Source organism: Lepidothrix coronata, unplaced genomic scaffold (genome assembly GCF_001604755.1).
Source record: "Lepidothrix coronata isolate B3197 unplaced genomic scaffold, Lepidothrix_coronata-1.0 Scaffold19, whole genome shotgun sequence".
NCBI classification, from domain to species: Eukaryota; Metazoa; Chordata; class Aves; order Passeriformes; family Pipridae; genus Lepidothrix; species Lepidothrix coronata.
The window spans coordinates 1,668,611-1,693,782 of NW_016690199.1; the positions used below are offsets into that span (position 1 = coordinate 1,668,611).

At 40.1% G+C, this 25,172-nt stretch overlaps 1 protein-coding gene across 3 annotated transcripts in view; it reads left to right on the forward strand.

The window, feature by feature from the left end:
* The window catches only part of SYNE2 (spectrin repeat containing nuclear envelope protein 2), a 180,580-nt gene that overhangs the window by 57,169 nt on the left and 98,239 nt on the right, over nucleotides 1-25,172 (forward strand). For all 3 annotated transcript variants that reach the window (XM_017807555.1, XM_017807558.1, XM_017807556.1), the window contains exons 33-51: nucleotides 601-762; nucleotides 3,147-3,248; nucleotides 4,429-4,629; nucleotides 5,559-5,724; nucleotides 6,467-6,579; nucleotides 7,329-7,531; nucleotides 7,900-8,019; nucleotides 8,124-8,415; nucleotides 9,177-9,346; nucleotides 10,693-11,005; nucleotides 11,746-11,910; nucleotides 12,780-13,136; nucleotides 13,601-13,735; nucleotides 14,752-14,910; nucleotides 16,023-16,169; nucleotides 19,031-19,186; nucleotides 19,572-19,837; nucleotides 20,953-23,059; nucleotides 24,552-24,874. In XM_017807555.1, the coding sequence (XP_017663044.1) occupies nucleotides 601-762; nucleotides 3,147-3,248; nucleotides 4,429-4,629; nucleotides 5,559-5,724; nucleotides 6,467-6,579; nucleotides 7,329-7,531; nucleotides 7,900-8,019; nucleotides 8,124-8,415; nucleotides 9,177-9,346; nucleotides 10,693-11,005; nucleotides 11,746-11,910; nucleotides 12,780-13,136; nucleotides 13,601-13,735; nucleotides 14,752-14,910; nucleotides 16,023-16,169; nucleotides 19,031-19,186; nucleotides 19,572-19,837; nucleotides 20,953-23,059; nucleotides 24,552-24,874 (5,657 nt within the window). The remainder of the gene's footprint in view (nucleotides 1-600; nucleotides 763-3,146; nucleotides 3,249-4,428; nucleotides 4,630-5,558; nucleotides 5,725-6,466; nucleotides 6,580-7,328; nucleotides 7,532-7,899; nucleotides 8,020-8,123; nucleotides 8,416-9,176; nucleotides 9,347-10,692; nucleotides 11,006-11,745; nucleotides 11,911-12,779; nucleotides 13,137-13,600; nucleotides 13,736-14,751; nucleotides 14,911-16,022; nucleotides 16,170-19,030; nucleotides 19,187-19,571; nucleotides 19,838-20,952; nucleotides 23,060-24,551; nucleotides 24,875-25,172) is intronic.

Here is a 25,172-nt window from a genome sequence, read left to right on the forward strand (position 1 = left end):
TATGGCAGAGATTCTTAAGAGATAAATCCAAGTGTTTACCAGAGCAAAGCTTGCAGAGTGTCTACTGGTGTAATGTTTCTGATCTCTCAGGTGCTTTATGTCGTGGGTACTCCTTGGCAGTAAATAATTCTAGGAAATGCAGAAAGGCAATATTTGTGCTTTCTGCATGAATCTGTAAGCTTCCATTACAACTTCTGTGGATTTAGACTTCGGAGACAATCTGGAAAATTACAATGCTGGTGCTTTTGGTGAGAAATGTTTGCCACTGTCGATCTAAGCAGTGCATCAATACTGAGATTAGATGGTATTTACTGGGGGTAGATAAACATTAATGAGCAAGGCTCCTTCCTAAACCTGCCTTAAAACTGGCAAGCTGCTGTTGTGATTGGTATGTTTGATGACATGTGTGGCAGGGATTTAAATATCTTCTCCATGACCAGTTTACTGTGAAGACATGAGATAATTTTTTTCCCCCTTTGCTGCACTTGTTTTTGTGGGTGTTTTCATCTTGCTCCGATTTTTATTGTTCTGGCTTTTGCTTTTAGAACATAACTCAGCGTTTTTGAAATCTGTGTGTGTTTTCTATCAATCTCCTGGTAGATCAATGAAAAGACTGAAAACTACTGTGATAATTTGGGAAGAGCTCAGGCTTTGTGGGACAAACTTCTAAGTTTATCTGGCACAATTGAGGCTTGGGCAAATGCAGAGCTCAAGAATGCAGAAGACCGTTGCCTGACTGAAGAGGACCTTACGCAGTTGAAGGTAATTGGAATAGATATTTTTTACCCTTCATTTATACAGTAATGATATGGACTTTGGACTATAAACATGCACATTGCCTAGGAATATCAGCACTGGAAAAGCAGAGGAAGTTGTAACATTTGCAGTTGTATCTGCACGGGTAGTTTCACTGAAGATATTGCCTGTCATTGGGGTAACAGGCCTTGGAAACTGATGCATAGATAATGTATATGTGTACTAAATTGTTTTCAGTCAGTGCAGCACTGCAAATACTCCTTTAGATTAGAAAACCCCCCCTCATTCATTTGTGCTGTATAAATATAAGCAAAGAGAAGGCCTGGAAAGCTTGAGCCTGGAGTGCAGTGGTGCACATATTTCCATGTGCATAGAGAAGAAAGTGAAGAGTGTGTCTAGGATAATGATTAGTTTTCTAGGTAGAACTTGCCAATCAGTGAAGATACTGGAGCATCAGAAACAGCTGGGCAACACACAATTCAGGAAGAGATTGCAGAAGTGGTTTATTTTCCCCTTGTCCCACTGTGCTCCCCAGTGTAACTTAATGCAGCCTTAGCAGTGTCTGGCTGCTGGGGGTCTCCAAGGGCTGCACACAGGCAGACATCAGCAGAGCCTGGGCTGCCCATGCCCTTTTTGCACAGATTATAGCATTAATTCTTGATATCAGAATGCAGTTGGGTGTAAAACCACATGCACTGGGCCTGTGGCATTGAAGAGCTTCACAAACAGGGGAAAATATTTTAATTTCTGACTTTAGGGCCATAATAGACCAGTTGTGCTGCTTCGTTGTGGTTATAACCGGTGTCTACTAAATAATTTCCTGCTTGAGTGGGGTTGAGACATATATCTAGCCTGTATCCACTTGTTTGAAAATATGCAGGCAGTTTTTTCTCAGTGTTTACAAGTTACAGATGCCCTGTTTTTTATTATGCTTATTTGCAGCTTTCCTCCTACCGTTAGCACTGCTCATTTGTTTTAATTTGCAGGGCAGGAAAATGCCAAGGTGTTCTTTGTGTATGGATCTTCACAGGGAAACAGTGGTATATCCACTCTGCCGCGGTGGACATTTTGTCACATTATTAATGTGTTTACCAGTGTATTGTTAGAATTTACCTGGGGTAGTTTAGGTCCCTGAAGGCTCCAGCAAAAAGGCGCCAGCTGGAAACTGCATTAAAGAGCCATTTTGTAACGTGGAAGCTGCTCAAGTCCGGCATGATGTGACCGTGCCCCCGGTGTGACTCTGCTCGTGCTTAGGAAGGGCTGTGCTGGAGGTGGCTATGCTGAGGTTACTCCACTGCCTCTGTGTGAGAGGGTAATTCTCAGAGGAGGCAGGAGAAGAGGGCAAGAGAGAGACAAACCACGTTCCCATGAGCTACTATAAAAGCAAAGTACGAGAGAAAATAAACCCAGCGCGTTGGTATTTTTGTAAAATGATTTCAAGTGCAGAGGGCATCAGGTTCCTTTATCGCTTAATTTTTTTTTTTTTTTTGTTGATCCTGAAACATCTGTTAATTACAAGAAAGCCCCCCAACTGTTACAATGTGTGTCATGTTACATAGGGTTGAAACCCGGGGTCATTTGTGACCGCCCAGCAGAGCACTGATGCATGTGTTTTCAAGAAACCTGTCACAGAAGAAGAGTAATTAATTATTTGACTGTGTATGTAAAGATAATTTCAGTATAAACAGTGTGAGAAAAGTGCTCCTTTCTCCTGTGGCCTGCATGCCAATGCAAACTCTTTTAAGGGCTGCAGCACATTTTGATGGTTGCTTGTACAGAGGCTGTAAAGGAATGCTTTGGCCTGAGGGAGTTTGGAATATTGATCTGGGGTTATGAGATAATGTGATTATCCTGTTCATAAGTTGAAGTTGGCATTTTACCTTCATATTACTGACTTGTTCCAAAATCCATTCAAATGAGTAGAGGTCTTTTAATATACAGAGGACTTATATTTAAAAAGTGCTTACAGCGTGTGTTATATTTTATCCCATCCATACCAAAGTGTGATCCATACCATCACTGGGATGCCAGTTCTTGACTTTGTCTGTAACATCTGAGAATATCCCTTTAACAGAAGCAGCAAGAAATGAATGTAAAATTAAGATTATTTTCCTGCAAATTTACTTGAAGCAAAATAATTGAATTTTTAAATTTTTGCTAGATTTGCATTAACAACTGTTTTGCCTGAGAAATATAGAATTTTTCTGACTCTAATACAAAAGAATGTTTGTGTTCCTAAAATGAAAATCAGGAAATGGATGAGTTGTGACAGCTCTACGTGCCAAAATGCAGAATCAGAATATTTTAATGTAATTTTTCTAACAGAAACATGGAAATGTAGTTTTTGGGGAGGGAAGACATAGTTACCAATGTGTTTTTTCCACCTTTAGGCATGCTTACGAGTCCAAGAGCAGAAACTCCAGAAATTTGACAACACTGTGGCTGAGATAGAAGAACTTCTGAATAGTAATGAACCTCCACTGGAGCTGCAGGTATGAAGAAGCTTTTACAGCTGGAATGTCATTACTCATTCCTGCAGCCCTGCTTCAGTATTGTCTTTGCCACACTAACTCCTTGGTTTGACTTAAATCTACCCAAAGAGTTTTGGAGACACTTTGTTGGCTATGAGCAGTGACATTTCATTTGTTGTTTGTCTCAAGCTGTTAGAACCAAACCTGTCATTTTACACACAAAGACCTCTGTCACTTCTGTGCCTTGTTGGGACTTAGGCCTGACCCAATTGTTTTGCAGGCCTGCTGAAACAGGCCAATATCAGTGATATCTGGCTTTGAGCTACTGGCCAGCAACAAGGCCCAATGGACCTCATCATCCTTTGGTGTTAACTTCACACAGCAAAGAATAAATCCTCCTCCACTGTTCAAGACCATGGTAGCCCTGCCTTGATCCTGTAGCAGTTCTCTAAGCATCTGCTTGCAGTATCTCTCAGATGCACCTTGAGCTTGACCCCGTTGGGCTATTTCTGTGTTTATCCTTAGCAGGCAGTGAACTCAGAGGAGTTTCACTGGGTAAAGTGATCTAAGGAGCTTAGGAAAGGACTCAGCAACCTTGTGCTGTGCACACTGTGCTCCTTGGGAACACCAGATGCCCTGAATCCCTGAGGTGGTGTTTCAGCATGTGGCCGTGATCCCCCTGAGTTCCTGCCTCGTGCAAATCAGTGAGAGCCTTAAGGATGAGGTTAAGGACCTGTTGCTCCTCAGTGAATAGTCTCCAGCCACAGCTCCCCACCTCTCTGTTGCCCTTGCCTGTTTTTTGGGTCACTGTGGGGAATTTGCCCTGATGGAATCACTGCAGGGAGGTGTGCTACAGAGAAAGCTGCCACCTTCTTTTTCATGGCAGCTGAAGAGAATATAAAGCCTTAATCCAGCTCAGAGTAGACACTGGAGTAGACCGACAAATAAATTTGCTAATAAAGCAGCACCAGTACATATGCTAATAAAGACAGACTGAGATTATTTGTCCTCAGAAAAGCAGGGCTTAAATACTATTATTTTTCAGTCTGTGGAGTGGGAGCAGAAACAAATTGGAACAAACTGTGATTGAAATGTCTGGACTTTGGATAATTTAATTTCTTTTTATGTCTATCATGGATTTTTGTAATATTCTAGGAATTTAATCCGGTATAATTTATGTATGTTTGTTTCCAATTTTAAGGTCATCAGATCATCTGTTGTGCAAAAAATGGAACTAATAAAAGAGCTCTTGTCAACGAAGCGAGGGACCAGTGAACTCACCGTGAACACAGCAGAACTGAAAGGAGACCTTGATCTGGCCAAGACACAGATTGGAATGACTGAGTCACTTTTAAAAGCTTTATCTCCTTCAGACACCTTAGAGATCTTTACTAAATTAGAGGTAGCATGCCAAAATTATGTATATTTAATTAATTTGTTCATTATTTCTCTCTTGTTCATAAGTGTTTGTCCTGTGTGAGTTGTAAACTGCTAGAATAACTCAAGTGAAGAGCCTTGCTTGAATATTCCCTTAAAATGCCAGAAACATGAAAGAAAAGCCTGTTTTCACTGGCAGGTATTGGAAATGGTTAATCCTAGGCACAACAACATATGCCACCTAGGATATGTTCAAGCAATAGTGGGGATACTGGGCTGTGTATTTTCTGAGACTGGGTAATATACAGAGGATGTCTTTGTGCCACCTGAGCCTGCCTGCAAGGGGACCTCCCAGTAAACAACTTCAGCCAGATATTTGCTCAAACTCAAGCTCCCTGCTTGGAGGTTTAGGCTGGCAAGATTGAAACCTCCCGTGGAGCAGAGTGGATATGTACACCCTGGGTGTCAGACCACTAGTGTTTGGGGGCAGTGAGATCACAGACATTGGAAGAAAGAGCTTTTAATTAATTCTCCTAGCTCACTCTAAGTTATCTTTCAGCTCACAGGGACTTGACATACAGGATAAGGCATTCAGGGGTGGAATAATGCCTATGGCAGCTAAGGCGTTGTAACTTCTGGGTATTATATGCTCTGGAACACACTATATCACTGTTCACATCTGTATTCTGTGTGATGCCAAACTATGCATGAGTGAATGTGTGATTATGTATGCATATAGGGTAATGGACACTGCTCAAGGAGAGTTTAGTGCTTATATCTACCAACTGATTGCTTCGTTAATGCCAGTGTAATGTAAAAAATCATTTTGACACATTGGCAGGGCTAAACCCTTTTGCAAAACTCTGGCTTGTACTGAAGCATCTCTGTACAGTGAACTTCTGCTCGCAGTTCAAAATTTTCTTTTTAAAAATTGTCCTAATTTTTTAACTTTAGGAGATACATCAGAAAATTCTGCAACAAGAACACCATGTGGCTTTACTCCAAGAGGAGACGGATTGTCCTGATGTGGATGAATTAAATAAGCAGCTTAAATGTGTCACTGACTTATTTAATAACAAGAAACATGTGCTTCAAGATCACTTTATCGATGTTTTGAACCGTAAGCAAACACATTTCACGTTTGTGTGCCTTTATAGGTTTGCACTGACCACTGTAATGACTTAAAGGTTATGCAGTTAATTGGTTTGAAACTGCTTCAATAGCTCAAGCTGCTTCAGCTTCTGAATAAGATAAAGATTTGCAGAAAAATGGCTTTTTATCCCAACAAACTCAGTCTGGATCAAAGTATTTTGTTTCTTATTTTTACGTTTCAAAAAATAAATAAAAGTAGTGTAAAGCATAATTCAGGAACAAATGTCAGAGTATTTAATTTAAAAAATACAGAAATCCAATGTTTTCATTTTTTCCAGTCATTTTTCACTTAAACTCAGTTACAAGAACGAATAGTGTTATTGGTTTTTGTCTTAAGCAGACACAGAATTGTGCAGTTGGGGTTTTCTGCCCAAAGGTAGTCTCGTATCTTTATGTATTTTTAAAGTGATATTAATTTCTGTGGAAATGAGAAAAGTTGCCAGTAGGCTATTCTGGGCCTTGTTTACCCAAACTCCTGTGTATAACAGACTGTCCCTTCCAAGTGAAAAGGTAGGTTTATTGTCAATTAATGCTGGGTAAGAAAAATATGAGCTGCAGGATTCTCAGTCACACGCTCTGTAGTGAAAAGCAACCTTTGACAGTAGCACTGATAAATACAGTTGTAAACTGTCTGAAATCTTCATGTTAAATAGGATTTTCTTTTACAGGATAGAATTAATGAAGAAAATTGGAATGTATCTTTTTTTCAGGTCAGTGCAAGAATTTTAATGACTGGTTCAGCAGCACTCAGCTGTCTTTGAAGGACTGCTTTGACCCCTCAGAAACAAAACCGATACTGGAAGAAAGACTACAGAGGCTAAAGGTAAAGTATTAAAATGTTCTAATTGCTAAAGATGATTGTTCTTGAAGTTTTACTCTTTACACAGGAGACTATTCTTGGGAGTGAACTCACCAGCAGTGGCTTTGTAACTTGAGGCTGAAAGAACATTTCATGTAACTTAAAGCATTAGGGCAATAAGTGGAATGAAAATAAAGCTTGATTCAGATGAAGTATTGGTGTTCAAGTTCTGACATAGCTGGGCAAGTGAGAGACAGAACAGTAGCTAGTCAAAGTCAATGAACCTTGACCAAGTCCTTCAGTGTGCAAAGATGCAGAAAGTCAAATATGTACAGAGTAACGTGAAATTCTGACCCTCCCAGTGGACTCGAATGTAAAAAATTTGCATTCATTTTGTTGTAGCCAGATTTTCTCTCTAAGTCAAACAGAATCAAGAGAAAACAGATGGAAAAGCCACATCTGCAAGAAGCAATCACAGTTAAGCAGCAGAAGGAGACGTAGTGATGTCAGTGCTAGGTTTGAATACTGCATGCCTGTTTCTTCTGTGTATATTTGTGCTGTAGAGAAGAAAAAACAAGTCATCTACTTGACTTTCTCCTTATTTTACAAACAGCAACTTTTCCATTTGCAGGTGGCATTGTCAGCAAACTGTGAATTAACATATATTCCTTTTCATGGAAAAAAAATATTGGTGAAGATAACAGGAGCTGAAAAACTCTTGTAACATAAATATCTATTATACTACAGCAAACACATCTTGTGGTTTTTTTCAGCACTTCCTAACATCTGAAGGCAAAGATAGAGATATCCAAGAGGTTAAAACTTTACTGAATAAAGTAAAGCCTTACTTGCCCAAAGCAAGCATTAACCACCTTAACAGCCATGTGAGAGATCAAGAAGCAGAACTACAAAGATTGATCTCCAAATGTCAGAAACGGGAAAAGGAACTTGGTGCTTCTCTCCAGCAGCTCAGTAGGTAGGAAGCTACTGTAGTTTCTGACATTTTAATCATAAGTGGTATAAAATGATTCATTATTAAACAGCCATAGTGAATGGCAAACAACCCTGCTTTTATAAAAAATGGTATTTATTTAAAGGACAATGAGTGTTTTGTTATGTGCTTCATGTGGGTTTTTTTTTCATTTCATAGCAAACCTGTATGGAAACTATGGATAGTGTCAGTGACATGAACTGAGATACTTAAAATAAAGCTTGTACTCTAAGTGTTGCTTGATCTGACACGTGATATTTATGTTACTTGTTCAGCAAAACACTGTTGTCAGCAGGTTTTAGCCATGTAATGCCTCTCATTTTGACCTGACTCTGTATTAATACACACTTTAGCCTTGAAGAAAGCATCTCAGCCTTGGAAGAATGGCTCACTGCTCAGGAGGAAAAACTGAAAGAGATCAATAAAGATGAGACTAAACTTGAAAACTTCTATAAAACACTATTAATGCAGAGGTATTGGGTTTTTTTGATCTCTGTCTAAGAACTGTCTTCTAAACAAGATTGTTCCATGTTGTTACAACAACTAGATGTTTATTAATTTTTATTTTATTTTTCAGAAAACCATTTGACTCCATGGCTCAGCTAGCAAATTCCTTGAGGGAAGCTGGGCTGACAGAATATGAAACCATTTCAGAAGCCAGTAATCTTATTAGTAGGTACCACACATTGGTAACACATGTAAGTGGAATGGCAGGGAATACTGAGAGACTTCCAGTGGAGGAACAAAATTTTGAAGAGCTTGCCCAGGATGTTTCTTGCTGGATCAAAAAGCTTGAAGAGGCTGTTGATAAACTGTTGAGTTCCCAGGAAAATAAGTTGCCATCAGAGGAAAGGATTAATCATATAAAGGTATTGTCTAAACTGTATTCCTTTTTCACCTCACAGCTCAAGCTAATACCAGGGGAATGCTTGATGAGTCAGTACCTCCTGAAAGACACTGTCACTGCTCATGGCCTGTAGTTTCATGGCTTATTTGAGGAGGGGCGGGGGATGTTTGGTATTTTTTGTTTGGGTTTTGCATAGGTTATTTCCCACCTAAGATGAGCTTGATTGCTGCATCTCTGGGTGAAGCAGCACTGAACACATGAGGTGCTGGTGGCCATGTGCCTTCCCATCTTAACCTATTCCAGGAGTGGAGAGGAAGGTCAGTAACGTAGCTGGGGCATCTGGAGAGCCTCTGCAAAGTGTGTGGCTTCTCAGGTGTCTTGCATGGCTATTGTGCTGGACTGCTCCACTGCCTGGATGGGTCTCTCAGGCCCCAGTGTCCTCTTTAGTGTCTCCTTTCTCTGACTACATAGGATGAGAATGCTGGGATTTACAAGTTTCATTCTGTGGAAATGAATAGTATTGTGACATGGGATTTGGATCATTTTTTTTATTTGTGAGTACAGTCTCTTGTTATGTAGAGAATAATTAATAAATCAGCTTCATTATTCCAGACTTTCAAGATGAGATCATCTGTTTATGTATCAGTTATGTAATATATTGGAAGAAGAATTCTGTTGTCTTGAACAGCAGTGTGCAAAGTATGAAAGAACAATGGTAATACTTTTTATTTTGTAACCAAAAAATAATTGTACATGTACTGCTTCTGCATCTCTTTAAAACAGGAAATCACAGGTCTCAGAGAAGAAGGAGAGGCCAAAATACAGAATATGGTAGCTGTAGGAGAAACTTTATTGAATAATGAGGAAAATAAGCAACCAGAGGTTCAGCAGACCATTTCTGAGCTCCAGAAAAAGTGGGAAAGCATTTGTCAGGTGGCCACTGAATCTAGCAGGTAATGTGGACTTTGCCAAGAGGCAGTACAGATCATTTACTCCTATATTGACTTTTTTCTCTTCCTCCTGCACCAGTTCCATTGAATTTCTGTTCTTCGGGAGCAGAACGAGGTACCTACAAAAGTACTTGTATTTCTGCAATATTGTGGAGGGGCAGGTCACAGTTTGGACTGAACAGTCAGGTGGGGAATAGCCAGAGATATTTTCTGGTGTAGCCGTAAATAGCCAGAGAATATTCTGTTGCCTTCTGTTACTCCTGAGCACTCAGTAAAAACAGTACAAGTAGCGCTCAGGAAGACGGAGCGTTGGCTGTGTTGGATCCAACACAGCAGAATGCAGAGCATCCTCTTCACAGTGTGGTGAAGACAGGAGAGGAGGTGCTCAGCAGGTCTGAAAAGATGCTCAGGACCGGCAGGATCAGGCTTGTGCATAACAGATGCACCATGGCAACAACAGCAGGGAGAAGCTGGAACAGGAAATGTGGTGCAAGAGTACTTAATGTATGCCTGGCTGTGCTTCATTTGTCATTTGCTAAAAAATATGAATCTTGAGGGGCAAAATCAAAACACTTAAGCTTTGCTTTTGTCCTCACTTATCCTGCTGTACTTTACAGAATTATAACCAGAATTCATTCATTTCGATTTGTTTGTGTGGGATCATATTTTCAAATGTTGGCATTTAAGTTCCATCTGGAAAATATCTGGGCTTCATCACTAAATGTGAACATACAAATGTTACTTATGTCTCATTGCATATTTCCTGTGGACAAATGCAACCTGTTGACCTGCAGCAGATCAGCATTCATGCTTATAAAGCACACAAATCAAAATCCTGTGCAAAGGTCAGGAAAGTAATCACTGGATTGTACTAACATAACCCATATTGCATATGCTGGTTTTGTTGCCTGTATCTCTAGAACACTCCCCCATCCCAACCAATGTGATATGTATCTTCTACAGAACATTCCCTTTCAGGAGACTATCATAAGAAGTCAAAGAAAACAGATTCATAACCATGTTGTAGTTCTTAAACAGAACTTCTGCTTCAATGAAAAGCAGAAAAATACAGAGCATGAGCATCACATCTCAGATGCTTGAAACTGTGGGCTTATATGTTAAGAGGCTTAGTCATTTGTCTTGCACTTAAGTCCAGTTCATCTGCAATAACTTCAGTGCTTTTCATCACCTTGAAAATTCCGGTCTGATTAGTTATTTAAAACCTGAACAAAAGTGTTCAGTACACTCAAGTTCATTCTGATGGTCGACTTGTTCACAATTTGACATTTTCTAGGTAATCAATAAATTTGGTTGTTTTATACTATTAAGCACAGTATTTTTTTTCTTAGCCCTCAAGAGCAGCTTCAGTGCAACAGGGAGCAATATGAGCAAATCAAAGAAGATCTGAAACGGGCTCTAACGGAACTGGAGAAACAGCAACAGGAGACGGGATTTGCCCTTCAGCCTGGTTTGCAGGAGAAGCAAGCTCAGCTGGCAAACTATGCTGACCTCCTGCAGAAAGTAGAAGGCTTAACTTCCCAGTTTAGTGAATTGAAAAGCCAGAAGGATCATCTACAGGGCCACACTGGGGATCCCTGCTTCACAGAGGTGGAATGGTCAGAATTAAAGCACCAGCATGAAAATCTGCTCAGCCAACTCCAGGTTGGACCCTCAGTCTCTTTCCTTACAAGATTCTTGGTGTTCCTATTGGTGGCAATTCTCACTGATTACCTGTAGTGTCATTCAGATGGGAAGTTTATGGGTAAAGCTGAGAGTGGAGGAAGTTCCTCTGAAAAAGGACAGGGAATTTCTCTCTCTTTCTTACTATGAGGAGAAGAAGAGCACCAGGAGCACATACTCACTGCCTTGTGCTCTGCAGAGGGATAAATGTTTATACAAATGAGACCAAAGTAAGTGTGAAGAACATTTTGTACCTGTGTAAACAGATTTGGATAGTTAGAATATGAAGTATTTGTTCTTATATTCTCCAAACCATGGTAGGTTTCCTTCCTGTGGGTAGAATGAATTTGGAAGATATCTCAAAGATGCTTTTTCCAGCATCTTGTTTTTACTGGTTTCACCCAATGTGGTTGCACTTGCAACCTGTGTTGCATTTTGCCTGTATCATCCATTTTGAATAGAAAACATCCTTTTTAAAAGTACATTCTTATGGAATGCCAACCCTTCTACTTCCTGCTACTAATAAAAATTTTGTTTGTGATGGACTCCCTGATGTGCTGGGAAAAGAGCAAGATGTTTATGTGGTTAGCTGTGGTTATTTTATGGAAAGCAAGCAAGTTTGTTGTGCTAGTCAGGTCCTGAAAAAGCTGTGACAGTCTGTGGATTAATTATGTTTGTTTAAGATAATGGTGGACTAGTCCTAAAATCTCCTTGGTTTCTAGACCATCGTGCAGACATTAGAAAGTCGTGTTCAAGAGCACCAGCAGTTTCAGGATATGGTAACAGGCCTGAGCACTGAGCTAAAAACTGTCTCTGAGAAACTTTCTGGTGTTGAAGGTCCAGCAATGGAACAACCATCAGCTGAGCAAAACCAGTTGGAGTCACAGGTATGTTGCAGGTTCTGCATCATGAAGAAAGGGTCCATGCCCTAGAAACCATCCCATTTATAAAAGAGGACTGCTAATGGTGTGACACTGAAAAACTAAGAAACCTTTCTAAAAGAAAAAGTATATATGGTGTTCCTTTTATCAAGATAACTGTAGGCCTAAAACCACTCTGAATGAACTGAGGGGACCTTTACTGTTGGCTGAACTGAAGGTAGAATTGTCCCAGCTCAAGCACACAGGCTTCTTCAGTTTGTTTGGTTGGGATTTTATTTTTCCTCTCTGGGCATAATGAGGAAAGAGATCATTAAATTTGTTGTTAGTAAGTGTCTTTAAATTAGCCAGTGTGGAAAGCTTAGGAAAATGTCAGTGAGCCAAGTTCAGTTTTAAGAGGTGTCCTTCATGCATAAGTAGACATCCTTTTGCTCTTTGGCAGAATGGATAACAGTCCTGTAGCTGTGTGCATAGGCAGCTACTGGAAGCTGAAACCATAGCTCAGATATGGGTCACTGCAATTCTGCTTCCTCCAGAATTTACTGTGCCTCTGACAAGTAAAATGGAATAGGAGAGATGTGGGGGGGATTATCTGTTAAGAACTTGGAAGGATCATCATGTAGCACACAGTGTGCTATCGGATTATTTTATCGTTGTATTGCTTATAGCTCCAGGTGATCTCTGTATGTAGAAATGGCTGACAAAATTACTGGTTTAGTATTTGACTTTCTGCAGCAAATAGGTCTGCATGTACTTTTCAACACAGTTTGTTGTTGACAACAAATATTTATGATTTTAGAGATTGACTTTAGATGGTAGCATTAAGTATATTGAGTGAAAACACTTCTCAAATGAAATGTTTTTTTTTGTGTCTAAAGGAACAACAAGGACCTCTTAGTCAATATGAAGACACTTTAAAGAAGATTTTGGTTTTAGCAGAAACTGTTAAACAAAACACCTCTTCAGCAGGACAGAAGTTTATTAAGGATGAGATTGAAACACTTCAGAGCGAACACAGGAGTCTGGAAGAAAGACTTGAAAATGTCAAGCAAAAGAAGGAAAATATTTTCAGTGAAGCCCTTGAGTTAAAAGATGAGTTTGGTAATGAAGTACAAATGGAAGATAAGGCAGATACAATGTTGAAGAGAGAGGTACAGATCACTTCTGACAATGGTGTGGTTGCAGAAGAGACCCCCACAGAAGTGGAGCTGAAGGAGCCTTTGGAAATGTGTAATGTGAGTTTATTTGTTGACAGTATAAAGAGGCACCTGTCTCAAAAATACGTTCTGTATATCACATCCTTAATTTCATGGAAATTAAGCCTTCTGTAAATACATGTGTATAATTCAAAGATGTGGAGAAGAACTCCCTTAACTTGTCATAACAAGCCAGTAACGTGTATTCAAAACGGCAGTTCTCCATTTAAATATGATATGCATATAACTTCATCTTGCCAGGAATTAGAGCAGGTATCTTTGGTCAGAACACAGGGGAGAGGGTGTATAGGTGAGAAAACTGCAGATAAGCCTCTACCAAGGAGCTCTGGGAGCTTCTCTTAAACCAGTAAGACTTGTTTAGAACTGCAACACAGTATTTGTCCTGTTCGTTTTGAACGGTAATAATTTTTACCATTCAGAGATTTAATGTCACAACATTTATGGTCACACAAGCATATTTTCTTTTCTATCATTTCTCTTAGGGTCAAGATGTAAATGGAAATGTGTCAGAGAAAGAGAAGCAGAATGATCCAGTTTTGGAGGAAAGCAGTCTGTTGTCAGACAGCCCGTTAAAGGATATCAATCTCAGCAAGGACATATTGGAGTGGGCTGCTGAGGTACCTGACAAATACATTCTAATACATGTCTAATACAGTCTAATACATTCTAATACATGTCTAATACATGTCTAATACAGTGTATATAACTGTATGTGTGGCTGTGTGTTCATTAGAAATGTATATGCAATTCCTTAAAATTTCTAGTCTTACAGAGACATATTTTCCTTATCTGATGAAAGGAATGATAAATTATAATCTCCAGATCACCCCCTCAGCCTTGCTCATGTGAAGTGTGCAAGAGATCAATGTGATTGTCTCTGAAAGACCCCAGGGCTTGGACCCACTTTTTCCATGATGCAAAATCTGCCACATACTTGTGATTTCATAAAATCATAGCATCACACAATGGTTGGGATTGGAAGGGACCTTAAAGATCTCATTCCCACCCCCCTGCCATGGGCAGGGACATTTTCCACTAGACCAGGTTGCTCAAAGGCCCATCCAGCCTTGTCTTGAACACTTCCAGGGATGGGGATTCAGCAGGTGTTGTCACTGTAGGTAGTCAGAGGTCACTAACCTGGAACTGCTGATCTTTAGGGGACCTTGGGACATTCATACTGTAAATGACTTCATGTGTGCAAAGCTGAGGGAATGATTTGGAGTACTCCTTCATTGACCTGACCACTGAGTAATAACAGTACGTGGGAGAGATGACCATCAAAATATCAGAGTGGAAACTATCCGTGCTGGGATTTCTGGAGAAGGTGCAAGATCAATAGTTACCAAATGTGTCTAAGCAGAAACTTCTATAACAATATTAAAAATCATGTGGGCACTTACTCCTGTTTGTTTTGCCTTGTAACTGTTTGAGTGGTTAAGGTCCTGATATGTTAAACTGATCTGAGCAGGAGTTTCCAAGATACTCTGGATTTGAGTTATCCCAACCTTTTCCTTTATTCATTAAGCTAAACTGAAGGTAGAGTAGACAGATTGTGGAGTGGGAAATTTCTTAGCAAACTTAAATTTTGTACTGACTTTTACTGATTGTAAGCATCTTGTATTTTGCAAATCAGGGGGAGGCTGATAAGGAGAGCCCAGGTATGGACAAACGGGACAGGGTCCAAGAGGATGTTCTGGACAGTGCGGTTCTGAGTGGTGAAGCAGAACTGGAAAGACATCAGGATGGTGTTCGTTCTGAAGGTGAAACAAGAAAGGAAACTCATCCAGCAGAGGTAACTGGACATGAGATTACACAAGAGTGATGGAATTTGAGGGTACATGTATACAGTTTAGTTGCAGTGGGGATGATACCACTAATAAATAAATAATAAAAATCTCAAGTTACACTGAGCTAATTTTATCTGATGTGTTGTATACTTAGTATGTGTTAATTCACTTAATCCTTTCCTGTACATTTAAAATTAGGATATAGGGAATTTTTTTTTTAATGGTTTGCTAAGGATATTGCATTCCAAGAGATATTGCATTCCAAGAGATATTGCATTCCAAGAGATATTGCATTCCAAGAGATATTGCATTCCAAGTCACCTGGATGTATTGTGAAGTCTTTTGACCATTTCATTTGAATACTGTTCTATACTTACGCTTGAGTCTCTTTCAGTTATGTAGATTTGTTATTTACATATTTACTTTGCATGTGTGAGGCTGTACTTGACATGCTGTGTCCTGTTTGGTGCACCCCAGTACAAGGGGAATTTTGATACTAGAGCAGTGCTTAGGAGCTGGAGCCATAATGAATGGGAAGAGGCCAAGTTCCCATTGGAGATGAAAAGGCTGACAGGGGTCTCATTGCTGTCATCCCCTCCCTGAAGGGGTGTTGCAGAGCCAGACTCTTCTCAGAACTTCAGTTTTAGCAGTTGTATGAGATGCTGAAAGCTGCATCCAGCAAATCCCCAAGTTGCCCACAGGACTATTCTGCCTGGTAATTGCCTGGGTGTCTAACCACAGACTCTCTGTCTACAGCACAAGCGCAAGGAGCCTCAGAAAAAAACTAAACCTTTTAAGAAATACATTCAAGACTGAGCCCAGGAGTACACAGGTCCCTGCTTAGAATAACAGGAACAGCGTAGGTCAGAGTACGAACACTTGCAATCTGCAATTTTTCTAAAAATTTGTAGCAGAATTACAGCACTGCTTCTTCTGAGTGCTTTCCTTTGCCATAACCTTGCCCACAGTAAATTATGAGATGTAATTGTGGTTTTCCTCATCTACCTATAATTATGGGCTTCATAACTTTGTCATCTCAAGCACTGTAATTATTACACAGCGAGTTTGATTAGCGCTTTTTGATTACTTGTTTCTTTTATTTTTCTTACACCAAAAGGAGAAACCTAGTGATGACAAGAATGAGTCATATAGAGAAGACGTGGGAGAGGTTCAACATAAGGTGTGCCAGAAGAGTCAAGTCCTGGAATCTGCAGCAGCTGAGAAAGGTGGTCTGGGATCTAATCCCCCAGTTTCTGCACAGGAGGTATTTATTTATGGTTGTTTATTTCAAGCAAAGTTTGCCAGTCATTGAAGTTTTGTTTCCATATGGGCTTCAGCTGAAGCTGTTTTAAAAGAAGAGACAATTACTGTCACATCAAAATCAAGACTATTGTGTATAGTTCTTATTTATGTCTGTGATAGTTCTGAACTTTATCCAAAGTGCTAACCTAGCCACGTCATATTTTTCAGTGGATCTGTTCAAAGAGAGTTCAAACTGGTTTTCAGAACCATCATAATCAGTCTTTATTTTATGATATTTACAGTTTCTCTTTTAATTGTTAATCAATACAACTTCTTTCCATGTTATTATAGTTAGTTGTGCCATCGTAAGGAAGGCAGATCAGAAAACTGAAATCCAAGGATGATCCAGTATGAGAAAATAAATGAAATAAAAAAGGGAAAGGAGAATGGATTCAGGCTGAATTAGTGATAAGGTTATTACTAAATGACTTTACTAAGTTTATTCTTCTTTAAGAGTAAGGGAGTTACATCAGAAGTGGCCTGTGACTGCTGATCTTGGGCACCACATTTTTAAACTGAAGGTAGGGCCAGATCTAATCTTCAAGTTAAACCTACAGGCAGGTTGACAGCTGGCCCGTCCGTTGGCAGGTCTTACATGGGACTTGCACATCTGCTCTAACTGGAAACCCTAACAAAATTTTCCAGAGGTTTTAGGAGTCTGGAGAGGTTCATACTGACTGGAAGCTAGCCAGTGATATTCCAATTTAGAAGTGTGTGAAGGAAGACCCAGAAAACTACAGACCTGTTAGACTAACCTCAGTTCCTGGAAAAATTGTGGAAATAATCCTGGGTACTATTGGAAAACATTTAAAGAACAAAGCAATCATCATAGAATCGTTTAGGTAGGAAAAGACTTCTTAGACCATCAAGTCCAACCGTTCACCCAGCACTGCCAAGTCCACCACTAAACAATGTCCCCAAGTGCCACATCTGCAAGTCTGTTAGATACATCCAGGGATGGTGACCCACCACTTGGCTGGGCAGCCTGTTCCAATGCCTGACCACCCTTTCCATGAAGAAATCTTACCTAATATCCATTCTAAATCTCCCATGACACGCCTTGAGGCCATTCCCTCTTGTCCTGTCACTTGTTACCTGGGAGAAGAGACTGACCCCCACCTCGCTTTCAGGGAGTTGTAGAGAGTGATAAGATCACCCCTGAGCCTCTTTTTCTCCAGATTGAGCCCCCCCCTCCCAGCTCCCTCAGCTACTCCTTATAGGACTTGTGCTCCAGACCCTTCCCCAGCTCCATTGTCCTTCTGTGGACATGCTCCAGCACCTCAATGTCTTTTTTGTAATAAGAGGTCCAAAAAACGGACACAGGATTTGAGGTGTGGCCCCACCAGTCTGTATCCAGGGAGGCAGTGCCACGGTGTGCAATGAGAACATCATACAAACAAGCAAAACATGTACACTGCAATCCTGAGTTTTTCCTTAAAGTCAGGACATTTACTTTTCTGGGTGTTTTGATGAGTTGATATTTCAATCTTGAAAAGTGGATTTGTTCCTCACTCTTTGATAGCTTAGCTGAGTTTGTCTGGTTACTTCAGCTCTATGGCACTCCAGAGTCTCTTGAGATAAAATGTTATGTCTGAATTGATACAACTGGTACGGATGTGTACACAGAGAAATTGAAAAGCTCTCTGATTGACTATTTCAGCAGTGGTCCCCTTCACTTTTGACTGAAAACAACCAAAAGTGTTCAAACAAATGGAACTTTTCTTTTCTGATAATGTGTACTATGTTTGTTTGTTTCCCATACTTGGAAGCAGGTATGTTGTGTATAGCTCCTGATCCACAAAGGGACAGATGACAGCGACAGCTTACAAATGATATATGGCTGCTGAGATAGCTGGTTACTTCCTAGTAAAATAGTATCTAAAGTAGCAATACACTAAGTTTATCAAACAAGAATTTTTTTACTGTTATTCATTTTAGATGTTAGTACCATGGAGAAGCTTGACACTCATGGTGTAGTTATATCTGTGTATTTGTATGCATTCACTCACATAAAGTATATGTGGAACAGATCTGCAGACACAGACAGGTACTGGGGGAAAGGAAATACAGAAAGATTTTTAAGGTATTGCCACGTGACCCAATTAACCTGTGGCATTTCACTTATATTCTTGTCTGCAATAGCTGAAGGTGATGTTAAACATGGCCCCACCCCAAGTGACTTGTACTTCTGTTGTGGGAATCAGAGACAGTGCCAGGGACTGGCTCTGGAGTCGCCTAATCCCTTCCTCCCCACCCTGATTGAGACATGGCTCCCTAATGCTCTCATCTTACCCCAGATTTTGGATAGCACTTATGCCAGTGGCAGTCATGGCTTTGTGTCACAGCCAAGCTGCTTCATGCATGAGTTGCCCTGTGAAGAACAGTTGAAATAATGCCCTGGTGAAGGACATAGCAGGAAGTCAAGGCAGGTGCTGAGCAGAAGGAATGTGGATGTGAAGAGAGGAAGAAGTTCCATGGATATGTAAGGAAGAGAGGGAGAAGACACGACAAACATGTGAATTCATGTAGCAGATGTTGGTGCAGGGAGGATGTTATTTGAAGTGGTGATATCAGAGTTTGAGACTTAAAATGACGGGCAGAGGTTTCACAGCTCTCTGAGAAGTGCTGGCAAACCAGGGTGACTGCAGAGGCGGCAGGTAGTGATGGAGGTTCCAGTTTCTGGGTCCAGGTTGACCCACAGAGGTTGTGGGAGAAACAAGAGGAGGATTTAGGCATGGCTTAAACATGTGAAGCCAAGTGCTGCAGGCAGAAAACTTGTTGGTTTAGGACCTTCAGAAATAAGAATCCTGTTTTGCATTGTAGGACACAGGTGCAGAAGTGGTTGTCCAGAAGGAACTATTTCCTGGAGTGCAAGTAAACACTGAATATTTTGAAGAGGAACAGAAGGTCAATGAGCTGAAAAAGGAAGTGGCTGAACTGGATATGGTGCTTATAAATGAACAACTGAAAGAGCTGGAGGTATGGAAACTGCAATGCCATTCTCATTGTAATGCAGTGATACACTTACAGAATTCTGATTCTCTTGGGCAAACCGAAATTGTTGCATATAGTCTTATCTGAGGTTTGACTGCATGATTAGTCAGTTTGTCTACAAACACTGTGCCTTGCTGCAAGTATGTCCATGTAAATCCCACAGTTTGTACTGCTCTTCTGAGTGCAGCAGTAGATAGACCTGGGATTGCACGTGTGCTTCCATGATGTGCAGAGGCATCCGTGCTCCTTTGCGTGTGGATGAGCAGGCACATGTTTGTAGGTGAATCAGTATTTAGCTGTATTTTGTGTTGAAAGCTGAAAGTTTTAAGATCATCCTTTATTCCCCTCTCTGTGGTGGGTTTGATTGTAGGATTTACAAAATGAGCTGGAAACGTGGAAAGCAAAATCTTTGTGCCATAGTGAAGAAGCGATTCCCAATGCAACGGGATCAAACAGAGCAGAGCTGCAAACCACGGAGCCTGTGGTGCCCTGCTGGGACAGGCTGCTCCAAGAAATAGATGCTGTTAAGGCAGTGAAGGAACAACAGTACTGTTTAATTAATGAATACCAGAAAAATCTTTCTGCTGCGCAGTCCTCCATGAAAAATTTGTCAACAGAAAAAGATAACATAAAAATGTAAGTATAGTTGAAGGTTTTGGTTAGGGGGTTGCAGAACAAATATGGCCCTAGGCTGAATTTTGTGCCATGCTCGGAGAAGAATATGGTGTTTTATCCACTTCATTAATATTGGGTAGCAAGAGAAAGCTTACAGGTCTGTATGTTTGTAAACAACCTTAAACAGAAGCATTTCTGGTAGTTCTCTGCTATCCTTAAGCAACATCTGCTCTCTTTATTCTTTAGGCAAAACAACAAAATGGTTGCTGGGCTAAAAACCCATAAAAAAATCCATCCTAAAATATTCCTGCAAAAGTATGGCAGATGTGAAATATTCATTTGTCTTTAAGGACTCACTAGTTCTGATTTCTTTTCTGAGGGATATATGTCTTCACTCTGAAAACTAACCTTATTTGATAGGAAGAATTCTGTGGCGGTAAATAAAGTCTACAGTGCCAATTCAGACACGATGCACAAGAAATATACTGTTTTGTGAATTAGTCTTCAAAACACAGAACTAGTTTGTACCAATAATGTATCAAAATAATTTGAAAATATTTAAAATTTATGAAATTATTAATTTGCAGCAAAGAGATTGGAAAAAATGGAATAAAAATCTAATCTGCTAAATGTATTTTAGATGGGCATTTCAAAATTCTCCTGGAAATAAAAGATGAGTATATAAACTACTCCAAATTAATCTTGGACAAATGGAAATTTCTAAATATTTTTATAACTAAGTTTTATCTTCATTGTCAACCAGAAATTACCATAAAATATTGTTAATTCACAAAGAGATGACTTAACACTATTGTTGATTTTAAAAACTTTATTTGTTGTAGCTTTAAATGGGGACTACATTCTATATTAGTATATACTGAAATTTTAGAGAATATACAGTAGGATATATCTTTTCTGCAGAGATATGTGGGAATAACAAATGCTGTAAAGATAAGCAAGAAGTAACGATATTGCAAGGGTGATTGGGAAATTTGTGAGAGAACATAGGGATATGTGTGATTAAGTGAATAAAGTGAGTGAATTATATTTTAAACAGTGAAAATAGTTTTTAAAAGGGTCTAGTCTATGTTTCAGGAGAATTTATTTTTTTTAAACACTGCTCATGTTTTTGGCAGGGGTCCTACGAACAACACAGTTCTTCTGGAGAAAATTAAGGCTTGCATAGAGTCCTTAAGGAAAGAAAGAGATGTTTTAAACCAGCTGCAAAGTCAGCAGGAAATTTTATCTCAGCATTTGACATGCATGGATAAAGTGCTGACGGAAAGCCAAATGAGGCAACTGGAGCACTGGTGGCAACATGTGGAACAAACGGTGCAAAAGAAACACGATCAGGTTGTGGCAGAAATTGATGAATTTAACCTGCTTATGAATAAAGCCCAGGATATTCAGAGGCTGATACAAGAACAGTATTTACAAGCAGAGTTACATTCCTCAGCTGCAGGAAAAGCCAAAGACCCTCTAATTTGGACCACAGGGCTACAGGACATTAAACATGGACTTTCTCAATTAAAAAGAAGGATTGAACTGCAGATGAAAAGAATTTGGAGTGATCAAGAGAAGGTGGCTTTGGAGAACTCTATACATGATTTGCAGAGCAAATTGGAAGCTTTATCAGCACAACAAGCTCAAGGGGATACTCAGATCACTGGTCCTGCTCTCATGAAACATGAAATGATGAAGAGGCTGAAAGAAAATATTTCATGGGTCAAAGATTCACTGTCCCACCTTGATCAGAAAGCAGCACTTTTCCCCAGTGATGTCAAATCACAGATCAGAACTTGTCAGCTCATGAGCGCAGAAGTTGTAAACAGAGAGCCTGTGATTCTGTCACTGGATTATGGGCTCCAACACATCCTTCCCAGCTTGGAGCCAGAGGAGGTCTCTGATATGACCTTCCTTTTACAAACATTGCAGAATTCATACAAGGCTCTTGTTTTAAAATCTGCTCAAAGATTGCAGCACCTAGAGCTCCAGCTGGAGGAGAGGCAAAGACTTATTGCAGAGATAGACAAAGTTCACTGTCAGCTTCGAAATGCTGAGCTGCTTGCCAGGCCTGACACGAACCAAACCAGCACGTGCTTAGAGTTAGTCAGCCAACAAAACATCTTAAAGGAGATGTTAAAGGACATACAGGAAATAGAAGGGCTTATCTCATCTCACTGCAAAGAGAGTCAGGTCACAGCTGGGGAGCTGAGCCTGTCTGAACAACTATTTTTGATTGATCAGTTAAGAAGTCTGAAGAACAGAGCAAGAAAGACACAGAGGCAAATTCAGCGTAAAATTCATGAAGTGGGAAAAAAGGTAGCTGTCTACAGAGAGTTTGCTGAAGGAATAGCTTCACTACATCAGGGTCTTAATGATCTACAGAATGGTGAAATGAACCTGAAAGAAGATGAATTAGTAGATGCCAAGCAGGGAGTGAAGGAGAAATGCAAAGCACTTAAAGAAAAAGTATTAGCTCTTCAGGCAGATTTGTCACAAATAATGAAGTACAAAGAAATCTTTGAATGTGTAGGTCTGAAATGGGACTCACTGCAACTGGATGAATTGCAAGCTGAATTTTCTAAAATAAAAAGTAAAATTAAAGGAAAGATAATGCACTTTGAGAATGTTGTTAGGGAATGGGATAAGATTCAAGTATTGCTAAATGAAATCCAGACTGTAACATCCACTGTAAGAAAAGAAGCTAACATCCTAAATGATAGCTCTAGCTCTTCTCCTGTTGAGAATGTCATATCTGCAAAGATTCTGCTGCAGACAGTTCAACAAATCTTGTGCTTAACTCAGGAGGCAGCAAATCAAATAAACAAAAATGAGGTCTTTGATACACTATTCAAAGAATCTAAGACAGAAGAAATTAAGAGCCTGGAGAAAGATGCTGAAGAATTGAATAAGTTTCTTCAAAACTTGGTCTCTGGGCTCCAGAGCGTAAACAAGGAAGATACCCAGAATGAAGTAGAAAATATATCCCACATCATAAAGCATATTCAGTCAGAGCTCCAGCAGCCAGTTGTGATAGATGTGAAAACAATGCAAGATGAAAAGCTGCGATGGGAAGCAATTCAGAATATGGTGCAAGCAAATTTTTCTGCTATTAAACGTATAATGGAAAAGGAGAGGGAAAATCAAGAAGAAAAATCTCTTGCTGCTGGTATAGAAACAAAGTTAGAGATGCTGCAAGGTCATGAAGCACAGCTGAAGACAGACATTGCTGCCCGTGTTGTAAGTATATTTAATGAAAGTGAGGTATTGACATATATCTTTCCTCAATAATTAGAACAGGTGTCTGTGACTGTAGCATTTATATTTTCATGACTTATATCCTCATTTATTGTAATAGCTGAATTGGCCTGTGATCATCTCTGCATTGGTGGGTATGATGGGAATCATGATAGAAACTAAGGATACAAAGAAATCAATTGTATTCAGTTTGATTATAACCAATCAGTGGAGATTAGCACAGGAAAACAATGGTAAAGAGGAGGAAGGAAAAGGTTGTGTTGAAATATTCGGCTGAAGAGAGACTGAGTGCAGTTGTCCTGCAGTTATTCTTGGGATTGATTTTAGGTAATGTTTTCAATAGTAACAATGATGAAAAAAACCCAAGTTCCTTGTTTCTACTATAAAGAAAATTTTACCAGTTGAGAATGACCAAGAAGTGTAAAGCACAGGTCAAACCAACATGATCAGGCCTCAGGAAGATTGAGCAAAGGAAAGGCAACTGGGATCCAAGGCTTTAACACAAGTATATAAGGCATTGATAAGGTACTGCTGGAGGATTGACTCGATTCTCAGTGCTTTTGTCAGGAAAGGTTCACTCAAATTGGAACAGACTCTGTCTGGATGAGGAATGTCGAGGACAGTTAATAAAACTGAATTTGCTCAACCTGTTAGGTGAGGGAAAGTGGGAAATCTATCTGAGAGGTGTAATTAGGATGGAGGCAAACTTCATGAGTGGAAAAGGGCTGCTTAAAGTAAAGTGCAGTGTTAATATAAGGATCAAGTGTCAGTGAATAAGTTTATGTTGGAAACCAGAAGACTGATAGCAAAGAGGTTCTGAAACTGTGTTCTGGTCAAGAAGACCTGTGCCTTGCCTGCCCAAGAGATCAATGGATACAAATGAGGAAATATGAGATGGTAGTTAATAACAGGAAGAGGCACTCAGCATCCCTTGGTTGATTTATGGTCCTGCTGCTAGATTTCCCAGTTTGCTGTGCTTCACAGCTTGGGTACTGTGTAGAGAGCACAGTGCCAAAGTTTCTCTGCCCTGCAGGAATCCAAGAGCTGACAAAGTCACACGTTCAGTGTAGAAATAGATACGAGAAGAGGGTTTAGCAAGAAGCAGTTTGGCAAGTCATAGTGGAGATATCCCCTGGAGCAGAATACAGCATCAACATGTGGGCTTTCCTTGTCTGAACATACTGCCATGTCCATGATGGAATCTTGGGCCTCTTCTGCCCTGCCATCCTTCTCTCTGGACTTTTCCAATATTAGCAGTTCCCTCATAACCCCTGTCCTATGGTTGAGGGCACTGCTCTGTGACTACCTTAGGTAGTAGAGTGCATTTGCCACGTGTCCTCCCTTACTTCCTCAGGCCAGTTCTGGGAGCATTGGTCTCAAAGACAGCCAGGTGTGAAATTCTAAGATCAGCTGGTGATCCAGAGGAGTACAGCAGCCTTTCTTGATTGTTCCTTCATCTTTATAATTCTTTCAGAGTGCTCTGGAGGAGGCATGTGAGATTGGTGATCTTTATACCAAGGCCCTTCAGAGGGCTGCCAGATTGCTGGAGGACTTTGAAGCTCAAATCCAGGCTGGTGCAGCAGAGCTCTGTAGCTCAGAGGAGATCTGTCAGACCCCACAATGGAAACAGGAAGAGCTCAACTCTGCAAAGGCTGATGTAGAAAACTTTCACTCCAAGCTGAAAAGCCTAGTAAAACCAGAAGATAAAGTATATCTGGAAAATACTTTAACAGAAATGGTCAATAAGAGTTTGGCATTAAGGAAGAAGGCTCAGAGAAAGGAAGCTGTTGAACATAGGTAAGTTTAAGAGATCTTCCTAGATTATGTACCTTATTATGAGAAACATGGCTGAAAATAAATGTGGTGGTGTTTCTGTTCTGATAGAACCAGGTAATACAGTAGAAAGAAGTGTAAGCATTCCTGGTGTTCCCAGATGTGATTGTAATGTAAGGAAAATTACCACACAGTAAGCATATTGCTATGAATTTACAATGCAGTCATTTGTTGCATAGTCCAAAAAGTACATATCGGGCCTTCACTGAGGGTCATGGGGTGCCAGAATCAGAAGAAAACACATTTCCACAGTCTCTAGTTC